The sequence below is a fragment of the Colossoma macropomum genome, unplaced genomic scaffold (assembly GCF_904425465.1).
Source record: "Colossoma macropomum unplaced genomic scaffold, Colossoma_macropomum, whole genome shotgun sequence".
In the NCBI taxonomy this organism is placed as follows: domain Eukaryota; kingdom Metazoa; phylum Chordata; class Actinopteri; order Characiformes; family Serrasalmidae; genus Colossoma; species Colossoma macropomum.
In genome coordinates, this window is record NW_023494801.1 from 24336937 (window position 1) to 24348486 (window position 11550).

The window sequence follows — 11550 nt, forward strand, 5'->3', positions numbered from 1 at the left end:
TAAAATATATATGAATATCTAAACTCATGATTTATTGTAATACTCAATAAAATATGAACCATGCAGTTTGGATAACATAAACACATCTTACACTGTCTATATTATACAGTATTATCTAAACATAGGCAACGCGGAATAGCACAGAAGGTTGGGACACTAGTAGCTGAGGTTACATCTGACGTTTAGCAAAATCTAAACAAGGCTACAAATGGAAATATTTCACAATGACGGTAATGATGAGCAGAGACCTGAGTAACAGAGGACAAGTAAACAAAACCAGTCTTCAGTCAGAGCATTCCATTCTTTATTCAGAGTATTCTGCATATAAACAGGTTTGGCACCAAAGTCAAAGCAGCAAATAAGAGTTACCGCAAAATTACACGCTAAGCAGCTGCATGGCACAATGTTTTAAATCAATCTAAAGTTAGAGTTTGTCCAGTACCCAACCCAAAATCAACATCATCTACAAAAAGGACATTTGTCTTGACAGAAATATGAATAAACATAAAAAACATCACAACATTATTGAACATCTTGCATAGCGAAAGTTGCAGAAGAAAGCCTTGTCTGGTTAACATGATCAATTTGCCATGAACGTCCTATTAATGACAAACTTGCACAGGAAAGCCTTAATTCAAATGTGCTTAAAATACAAACATACATAGAACTAGGTGTTTAAAAACACTGTTGAGACACTGAAAGAGAGTACATTTGCCTTTTCTTCAGAGCTAAACCTTTTGGGTTTTCAGGTACTTTTTCTTGTTATACAAAAGTTATACACCCCTGGGATGAGCTTGAGTAGTATTTGTGGTCCAGAACTAATTTTCCAACATCAGTATCTTGCTAATGCTCCTGTGGCTGAATCAATCCCTACAGCAATGTTCCAACATCTAGTGGAAAGCCTTCCAAGTAGAACTCTGTGTTAAAACTCGGTTTACGAAAAAAAACATTGGGAGAGCAAGTGGACATATAAACCAAAATATATATATATATATATATAGCATTTCAGTTGCTGATTGTCAGTTCGGTTCATTTTCCAGTGTACTTTTTGACAGACAGACTACCCCTCTTTTTTTTGTGCCAGTCGAGAAAACAGTTTCGACCATGTACAAGGCACAGTGGTACATCACAGACCCGGCAAATAATTGGCGTTTTATTGTGTTTATTCTCTAGCTTGCAGTTTGCACAGTACCTTCTTCCTGCTGAGGCTTTCATGCTAGGGTGAATGTCCATTCCAGCAGTGATGAATTCTGGCATACATGGTGCTCTCTCCTTTCCAGACATCATGTCTTCAGATTCTTGGGAATCATCTACATAATCCACCAGTGCCTCAATTAGTTCTTCCCTGAAACTCTTGTGGGTCATGGGTTTTTGTCCCTTCGACTTTGCAATTTCCTGATGAAGGAGGAAACTATTGACACATGCAATGTCTACAAAATGGTAAAAAAAAGCTTTGTACCATTTCATTGTCTTGTGGAGGGAATTATAAGTGTTAATTAAAGCATCAGAATAGCCGACACCAGCCATATGCTTATTGTAATCTTTGATAAGAGTTGGTACGGGCATGTGCTTCGCCACCCATGAGCCATCTTTCTCTTTAACATTTCTTTTGACTACGTCAGCTGAGCTGGCCTTGTGGATAGTACTACACATCCTCAATTCTCTGCTGTCTTTCCATTTCATGAACAAAAGTTCCTTGTCTCGAAACCAACGCACATCTCCTCTTTCAGAATTGCTGGAAAAATCATTTGCTTTGTTTTTTGGAAAGTCTTGAAGGGTCTGGCGAACTGCTCCACATGCCCCAATACTGGCTTTGTGCAAGTCCCTGAAAAGAGCAGGGCTTGTGTAAAAACTGTCCACATAGAGGTGGTATCCTGTGCCAAGTAAGTCAAGGGGAAGCAACTTCATAACAGAGTCATAACCGAGTCCTTTGCCTGACATAGATTTGCATTTGCCTTCATGCACAAAAAAATTCCATGTGTATCCATTTGAAGAATCAGCAAGTACAAATAATCTGTAACTACATTTTGTAGGCTTTTCCTGCATGTGCTTCCTGACTGAAATCTTAGCCCTAGATGACACCATTCTTTCATCAATAGAAAGATTCTTGTAAGGATGAAAATATGTCTGGCATGCTAAGATCATGTCATACAACAGAGGCTTGATCCTATGGAGGCGATCATGCCCAGATGTTCCCTTCTTGCGGTCATTGATTAAATCTTCATCTGGGTCACTTAAGTGGAGAAAGCCAGAGATGCTTTGAAACCGATTCCTACTCATAATTCTGCTTGGGAACCGGTGACTATAAAGGGACTTGGTGCACCAGTGGTCTCTAATGCTTTTGGCTTTTGAGAGACCCAAATAAATTACAAGGCCAATGAATTTAAACAAGTCATCAATGCCTACTGGTTGCCACTGATGCTTTATTCCTTGTTCTTTTTTCTTTGCAGCATATTTGTTGGTATGAAGCACAATTTTTCCAACAACATCCATGTCAAAGTATAGTTGAAAGAGTTCTAGAGGAGAGTATGGCCGTGTACAATCTACCTGCACTCCAGGTGTACGTTTTGGAATAAACTTGGGCAGTTCAGGTTCCTGATCTTTATCAGTTTCATTTTTCCAAATTTCTCTAAAGTTCTCTGGAGAAACAGCGGAAAAGCGCCTTTTCCTTTGCAAGCCCTTTGGAGTCGCCGAGGATGACGGGAAGAAAGAAGGCTTTGTTTTGGAGGGTGAAGAGGTAGACAACTTCTTCCCTGGGGAGGGTGAAAAAGCAGTAGGAGAAAGCCTCCAGTCCTCATCTTCTGACTCTTCACTGAGGACACAAAACAAAACACACAACAAATATGCACAGTATTGTAATAAAATGTTTGACAAGTTTGACTGCATTCATCTGCAGGGATTTAGCTCATGCAAGATCCCATCAAATGAGCTTCCTCACTGTGCTCAGTATTAGGGGTGGAGGAGAATACATATTGATGCAGTATGTTACTGCATTATTTTGCATTTAAACATAGCACAGATTCAAGAAAGCCCAAGTATCAATACTTATTGTTTTAATAAGAATATCTTCATTATTTAGCCCGTTATTATAATGGTGATTACCAAAATGCATTCAAAAATGCACACCACTTGGCAACAACCTAGGAACTATCTGCATTTCAGTATGTTGTAAACCTGTGGATATAGTTATGTACCTAAACCCAGGCCATGATAAAAGATGCAAGTTGACCTTTTTTGTGTTTAACAGTATTTTGGCAAACACCATGAAGTAGCATTATTTGAATTTCTAAACTAAAATGGGTGGATTCAACTGTTGATGTATCTATCAATCTACCACCCGATCAAATCTGTCCTATATTTTTTTACTGAGCTCAGTGCTCAGCTCTTTAGTCAGCGCTCTGTGTACAGCTATAACTGTGCCAGGGTACACTAACTGTTCTTTGCCAGCTGAGAGTGAAAATGTTGCTCCCCCCACTCCAATACTCTCATGGTCAGACATGGACTGTGCATCACCTCTGTTTCTTGAACTTTAACTGCTGTTTCTGGCAATAAACACTTAAATTAACAGAAGACATTCACACACAAGAAATCTTTGAGCTCCCTTGGCTATATCAATGGTGCTGATCCGCTCACCTTTTCCACTAATTTTCAGACTTCTCCCCTTATATCTGTTTCTCAACTTCCTTATTGTGATATTCTAAATAAACTCAGTTGCCCTTCGTGTTCATCAGTAATTTCTTTACTTCCCTCCACCCAGAGGCAGGTAACCTAAATCTACACTTGAGTAAAAGTATTGTTATTTCAATAGAAAAATTACTTCAATAAAAGCATCTTTCTAAAAAACAACTTGACAAATAAAAGGAGTACCAGGTCAAAAGTTAGTACATCCAGCATCTATCAGAATAGGAATGCTCTACTTCTCTTTATTTGGAATCCTTTTCTTAAATAAAATATACTGAAGCTCCAAATGGAGAAAAGTGAGAAATATCCCATCATTGTAATAAAGTGAGACTAAACACAAAACAGGAATTCATTAAAATGTTAATGAATAAAATCTTACTAACTAAAATTAATAAATAAATCCTTTTAAATACACTAGTAGAAATAAAAGTATTACAAATTAAAAACACTCGGGAAAGTACAAATTTACAACATCAGTGTCTTGCTGCATAAATACACATTTACAACATCAGTGTCTTGCTGCATAAATAAAGGACTTGTAATGAATAAATGAAAATTTAAGCTACGCAAATGCTTTCCTCTTTTCTGTGATGACGCAGTTGATTAAGGCCATTTAAAGCTGTCGAGGACGCATCAGGGCACTTTAGCATTCACACTATAAATGTTACATGGTCACATGCCTGCGGAGGTGGTTTGAATGATCAGATCACTAAGTGTCTTCAACACACATTGTATCCCTTTCACATCTGCACTTAGCACTGTCCACTTACGAAGGGATTACCCAAGATGCATGTTACTGCAAAGTGTGAATTTAGTTTATTTTTTGAAGGGTATTTTTACTTGATTATTTCACAGAAGTAACTATAAGTATACTGGAATGCTAGTTTAGATTACTCTACCAACCTCGGTCTCCACCTTTAGACCCTTCTCCCAACCCACTTCCACAAAAATCCAAAACACAATACTTACAATGTTTAGAAGTTTACAAAACAAACAGACAAACAAACAAACAAACACAAATAAAGCAGTATGATTTCATTTTTGTTGTTTGTAATTAGCCACCATGCCCCCTTAAACTGGAATGCTATACATAAAAACTAATGAATACAAGTAAACTGAACAATTAAAGTGCCGCAATTTGGACATCAGACCGCTAACTAGCTCTACTAGCACACAGTTAGCTAGCAACATGCAAACCCCATGTCTAGCTAGTTAAGTTTGCTATGTCTGTTCATTATGCGTAAGTGTCAACTTCACTTCTTACATAAAAACAAGAAAACTAGTCCTACCTTTCGCTTGAAAAAGACCCAGGAGAGACCACGTGAGTACTTGAAGCATCCACCGGGTGTGGGTGCTCAGCTGTTGGCTTCCCATCAACGAAATGCTACGTAAAGGAATAAATATCTGAGCAACTTCCAGCTAGTGACATGTAACCACTTTTAAATTATTTTGTAACTAAAACCTAAGATCTGTAACGTTAACGTTAGCTTAACAAATGGAACAAGAGCAGACATGCTGGCTTTTTTGTTTACTAACGCTAGCTAGGTTACATTCCAGTACTACGGACTGCGATGTTTCTATCACCCACTATTAACTCAAATATAAAAATATAAACCCAAATCAATAACAAATCAGCTAAAATAAGATAAAGTAACTTACCTTAGAGCAAATGTAGGTGTCTCTGGTGATGTTGGAAATATTCAACAGGGAATGAGGCCTGCCACAGAGTTTGATCCACAGCTTGCACTTTTCCACATTTTTGGGGGGTTTGGGAAAAGGTACAAAAAAAACACCATCTAGCCTCTCTGGGTATCTTGTGGTACTATCGCAAGTACCCCAGCAACAACGTTTTACCATATTTTTTGGATAATTTGGTACCGTTAGCTTTAAACGTATCCAGATGTTCACGACTACACAAGCATTGTATCCTATGGTTCGTCTTATAATATGGCGGCAAACAACAGCTGCGGCGATTGGATTGCAGTCAGCAAGTTTTAAGGGCGGGGCTTCGGGAAAGGAGGAGTGATACAAACAGAGCCTGTTTATGAGTTCTACAAGTTCTCTGATACAAACCAAACATCTCTATTAGCGCGGGAAGTTAGTTGTCTGGCTGTAGGCTGTAAGCAGAGCCTCGAAAACGTTCATTTCATTGATCCTCGGCGAGGAACTACGTTCTGTTTTGTATTTACATTTTACTGAAATATTTTTGTTAACGGGAAAATGTTGGCGATAAATTTTCTAAAAACTTAAAGTTTAAACAGAGCCGTTTTCTCTGGTTTAAGTCTGTACAGGCAAAATGCCAAGACAACTATACAGAGCTCTACTCAGAGCTCAGCTTTGAAACGTCGAGGGAAAGCAGGGCACTCAGATTAGTTGTCAGGGCGGGACAAACTGGAGCCTAAACATGCAAAACACAGAAAAAATACGACAAAACCCATTTTACTGATAAACTGTATTTATTATTTTTCTGATTTCAAAGAATTGCAAATAGGCTGCAGAGGGGTTGATATGAAGTGTTATAATGCCTATCGTTATATGTTTTACGTTTTAAAAACACGTGTGACCCTCTTTTCTGACGCTGCTTACCTTGTCTACCGCAGTGGCAGCAACAGGCACAGATAATGGACGCCTATGAATTTCCCGATAAACTGCTTCATTCTGTTCATATATTTTGTATATTTTGCATTCATTTGTGTGTACGCGAAGAGGAATGTCTTTGTAATTAGTTTATTATTCTTTGGCCGATTATGTAAACAACACTGAAAAGTGAAAATGGCACAAGTTGATTTATGAAGTGTTTTTGTAAATTAATTGATAATGCGCCAATTATTTGCCGGGTCTGTGATGTACCACTGTGCCTTGTACATGGTCGAAACTGTTTTCTCGACTGGCACAAAAAAAGAGGGGTAGTCTGTGCAGCTAGAATTTTGCCTTGCATTGTTTCATTGAAAGTATTTTGAAATTTAATTAAACCACTTAGGCTAACACATGAAATAATTCTAGGTTAAACTTACAAACCATTACATCAGAGAAACATAAAAAGAAGGGTATAACTTTTTTGAATGAAGTAATAGAAACTATAAAATCAAGTACTCTATTTTAGCTAGTAAAGAAAAGAAGTCACAGATACTGTATTTACCTGGTGTCCATTATTTGGCCACATGTTCTCATCAACATCACACCTAATGTCCTGTTTTGCTTATACACAATACAATACTTATATACAATTAATCACTTGCTTATTATGGTATGGGCCCATAATAGACTGTGCACAAAATAACTCCAGAAGTGACACTTCTTTATAGATGGTTAATCACCTGGGTAGGACTTCAGCTCAGATTTGAATAAATTTTAATTAATAAATAAGAAAAACTAACACAGAGGATGAAAGAGAAGATATTTGGAGACAGGATTGTATTTAACATGAACTACATGTCCAAAGTTGATAATTTTTTATTAGGAAAAAAATAAACTTACTTTTTAAACACAATTCAACTAGGGTAAAGTTTGGGAAACTGAAAATTGAGGCAGACTGAAATTAGTAAATTTACAGGCTTCGACCACTAAGACAGCTTATAAACTTAAACTTTTTATAAGTCTGTCCTAGATGAGTTTTCATATTGTTGACATAAGTGTATCTGTTAGTAAAATCAATCATTGCTTTTCTGAAAAAGCAATTATTGATTATTGTGAGCATTCTTAAAAATAAGGTTCCAAAATAGCTCTTGGCTTTGATGTTTATTATTAGGAAAAACATTTTATTTGTATGAAACCTTTACATTATGTGGAGGGTTTGTGAGCTTTAAAACTGTTCTTCACACGCATATTATTTATGAAAATGATTCTGTAAAGAATTATCCATTGAAAGGTTCTTTATAGAATCCAAATTCGTTCTTCTATGGCACTGTTTCAAAGAGCCTATTTCAGCACCTTTATTTTTAAGAGTGTGAGTTTAAAGGAGCAATATGTCTACCCAGCGTTTAAAATGGATGCTGCAGTCCAAATTCAAAATATTGGAGAAAGTTGTCTGCCAATGTTAAACTTTGACAATAGCAAGTGACAGCAAGTCCTACACTGTAAGTTGATCAGCTAATTTCTATGTTTGTAATGTTTTGATTGTTTGCAAACTATAAACCAGCTCATGTGGATTTTTTCAACCTCTGTACATTTAGCTATGTACGATAGTCAGCCAAAGTTAAGCCTGTTATCCTGAAAACAAAATCCCACTGCTCTGAAATACTCTTCTTCTGCCTTGAAGAAGCTGTAGTTTATTTTTTGCCAGCTTCTTGTTTAAATTTGCCCAAACTTAATGCTTACTTTTTCATGAGAAAGTTAGCGAACTCATCTTTCAAAAAGTCGCTAGTATTTTCTTGTGTTTTACTACATCATAGAGCTTTTTAGAGGGATACAGAGGCTTCTTAGGTCGGGATCCAGTTCGTTTGCTGGCTTCCATTGCTGCAGCATGCTAATGCTAATTTGCCTGCCAATGTGTTTCATATCTAGCAACCTCAGATGTTGAAACGGTATAGGGAAATCTGCGCTGAGTGGGATCACAGGCCCAGACACAAACGCAAATTGCAGACTTTCCGCTCCACATTGGAAATTTAAAAGGAAAACATACTGGCTGCAGCACTGTTGTCCGAGAAGTCAGTATTCAACTTAGTATGTTTCTTTAATCTCTGATGACATATCATGGTTATTTTATGATTTAGTACAGTAAATATATTACATATTACTCCTTTAAATCAAATATATTGTCCAGACTTTTGTTTTTCACTTTTCTGTTCCTTAATCATTTAAAAAGAGGGATTGGTTTTATAACATGACTCAACTTTCATAACATCATGAAGCTGTTTGATTTTGATCACTTTGTCTCTACAGTGCTTGTTAGTTTCATAAAATTACCATTACACAGGAATGGTGTCATTGCATCTGGAGGCCCCCCCAATAATTACTTTTGGCAAGCCATATAACACTGACAGAGGCAACATTTCGGAATTATAAACCTCTATGTCTGAGATGGAGCAACACTTACTCCCACTGTAACATTATTAACCAGAAAATAAATGAGTTTTCAATCCATCAGTCTAACAAAAATTATTGCTAAATGGTAAACAAAGTTTATTACGACTGTAGAGTAGATCTGGTTGAGAATGGAACACTTCTCTAAATAACTGCAATATGTCAAAATGAAACGGAAAAGTGTCACATTGCAATAAAATCAGTAATAAAGTACACAAAAAATACTTGCAGTGTCAAACTGAATATCAAACCTCAAGAAGTCTACATTATAACCTTGAAAGTAACTGATTGCTTCAAAAGAAGCTATGCTCCTGATATAACTAAAGGTTTGATCCCCATTGTCTGAACTGGTTCTTGATGACCCATCTCCTGTCCCATTCTGACTAATGGCTGTCGTTTACAGTCCAATTATTTCCTGATCTAATTGTCTAATCCAGATGTTTCCAGTCTTATCCACAAAGCATAAGTGTAGCTACAGTTTTTCATTCCAACAAAGCAGGAGCACACCTGATAAGTTGTTGTAGGCTGAGACTAACTGATTAAACAAGTTTAATCAGGTGAACTCCTGCTCATCTTAAATGCTAATTGCATTAGCCAAAATTTGCCTGGTAAAATTTCCATTAGATACTTCAGCATCATGAAAGTATCATTCTTTTGACTGGTTCTTTTTAATTAATTGATCAAAACAAGTCCAATTGAATGTAACTTTTTGTCTCTACACAATGTGTACTGAGGTATTATGGTATGGGTAATTTAGATACATTTTAATTGTAACTGTTCATAATATAACCTCATAAAACCATAACTTACAATGAAACATTAAGACCAAGCTTGAATTTTCTTGCATTTCTTTTTGTATTCAGTGTTGGTCTTTGCATATGTGTTTATGTAATGTGCATGCTCATCCACTTTGTGGCCTTGTACACATTGAGTTTGGATCCTGCCTCCTCTCAAATATTTTAACAGGTTTTTGTGAAGAGTCTCTATGCTGACAGTAATGTTGCTTGTAATGATATGATTTATGATTCTCACTATCATTGTTTAAGTTCAAATGGAATCAAATCTGGTAGCTTGTAAACAAAAATTTCAGTCTCAAACATTGCATTGTTAGGACTCTTTTTGTGAGCACACTGTGAGTGCGCTTTTCCCTTATATTCTCAAAATCATGTAATACACTATTTGTCTAATAAAATATTTATTTTTATTGAACAGAAATCTTTTTAAATTTAAATGTTTCAGTAGCATCCAAGTAGCAAGTCTAGTGGGAGCTGGGTAGACTTTCACAATGGAAAAAGGAAAAATACCACTGTAGTCTGCATGTGGAACAGAGTGAAAATTATAAAATGGCTGCATCCAAAACCACATACCACTGTACTAAATAGTATAGCAAAATAGTACTCTACCATTACTGGTGTATTTATTAGTAAAATATGCATTGTATAGTACAACTCCATTTCCAAAAAAGTTGGGACGCTGTGCAGAATGTAAATAAAAATAGAATGCAATGATATGCAAATCATGTGAACCATATTTTTAAAGGAAAATACTACAAAGACAACATATCAAATGTTGACATTGAGAAATTCTATTGTTTTTTGAAAAATATATGCCCATTTTGAATTTGATGCCAACAAGTTCCAAAAAAGTTGCGACAGGGTCATGCTTACCACAGTGTTTCATCACCTCTTTTTTTAACAACACTCTGTAAGCGTTTGGGAGACCAACTGCTGTAGTTTTGAAAGTAAAATGTTTTCCCATTCTTATTTGACATAGGATTTCAGCTGCTCAACAGTTTGGGGTCTCCCTTGTCGTATTTTTCATTTCATAATGCGCCAAGTGTTACCAGTGGGTGACAGTCTGGACTCCAGGCAGGTCTGTTCAGCACCCAGACTATTTTACTGCTGCTGTAATACGTGCAGAACGTGGTTTGGCATTATCTTGCTGAAATAAGCAAGGCCTTCCCTGAAAAAGACGTCATATGGATGGCAGCATATGTTGCCAAAACATGTATATATCGGTCAGCATTAATGGTGCCTTCACAGATGTGCAAGTCACCCATGCACTAATGCAGCCCTATACCATCATGAATACTGGCTTTTGAACTGTGCACTGATAACAAGCTGAGTGGTCTTTAGCCTGGAGGACTAAAGTGTTCTTGATTTCCAATATGAATTTCAAATGTTGATTTGATGGACCACAGGACACTTTTCCACTTGCCCTCAGTCCATTTTAAATGAGCTCGGGCCCAGAGAAGGCAGCAGTGTTTCTGGATCCTGTTTATATTTGGTTTCTTTTTTGCGTTTTAGTGTTTTAAAATGCATTTGTGGATGCAGCGACAAACTGTGTTCACAGACAGTGGTTTTCAGAAGTGTTCTTGAGCCCATGCAGTGATTTCCACTGCAGAACCATGTCTGTTTTTAACGCAGTGCCACCTGAGGGCCCAAAGATCATGGCCCGCAAATACTGTTTTTTGGCCCTTTCCCTTTCATACAGAGATTTCTCCAGATTCTCTGAATCTTTTAATGTTATTAAATGTTATGTATTTGCTATTTTATATATATGCTATTATTTTACATTTGCAAGGAAGTTTGGGGAGCTAATGTTAGCTTAATTAACTTAGCTGACTAAAGGGGCTGGCTAAATTGTACCTGATTCATCTCTGTCAACTCTTTCAGGTGGGTGGGTGTTTTGGCACTGGCAATGCCTATTGTAAGCCTGTTATTATTAACAAATTTTACACTGTACTTTCTTTTCACAGGCTGTTTCAACAGTGACAGCAGAGTCTCTCACTCTCTGTATTTGCACAGGTGTGGTCAAACTTGAATGTCACTGTGTGGAATTGAGTCC

General features: G+C 36.9%; 1 protein-coding gene across 2 annotated transcripts; it reads right to left on the bottom strand.

Moving 5' to 3' along the window:
- Window positions 1-996: 996 nt before the first annotated feature.
- On the bottom strand, window positions 997-5642 carry LOC118821470 (piggyBac transposable element-derived protein 4-like). 2 transcript variants are annotated; one of them, XM_036590098.1, is made up of 4 exons: window positions 5341-5642; window positions 4971-5065; window positions 4585-4645; window positions 2705-2812 (listed from the first exon to the last, which is right to left on the bottom strand). In XM_036590098.1, exons 1-4 carry the CDS (start codon window positions 5536-5538, stop codon window positions 2810-2812), a joined length of 357 nt encoding a protein of 118 aa, XP_036445991.1. In that variant the 5' UTR covers window positions 5539-5642; the 3' UTR covers window positions 2705-2809. The 2 variants fall into 2 exon arrangements, with proteins under 2 accessions (XP_036445989.1, XP_036445991.1); XM_036590096.1 differs by lacking the exon at window positions 4585-4645 and having other exon boundaries at window positions 997-2812.
- Window positions 5643-11550: the final 5908 nt, after the last annotated feature.

What these genes read in the sequence shown, in the direction of transcription:
- LOC118821470 (XM_036590096.1), bottom strand. Translation starts at nt 5,538, where the DNA reads ATGGTAAAACGTTGTTGCTGGGGTACTTGCGATAGTACCACAAGATAC. An exon ending in ACACCTACATTTGCTCTAAG is followed by an intron (nt 5,066 to 5,340) that starts GTAAGTTACTTT and finishes TCCTTTACGTAG; the next exon opens with CATTTCGTTGATGGGAAGCC. An exon ending in GGGTCTTTTTCAAGCGAAAG is followed by an intron (nt 2,813 to 4,970) that starts GTAGGACTAGTT and finishes TTGTGTCCTCAG; the next exon opens with TGAAGAGTCAGAAGATGAGG.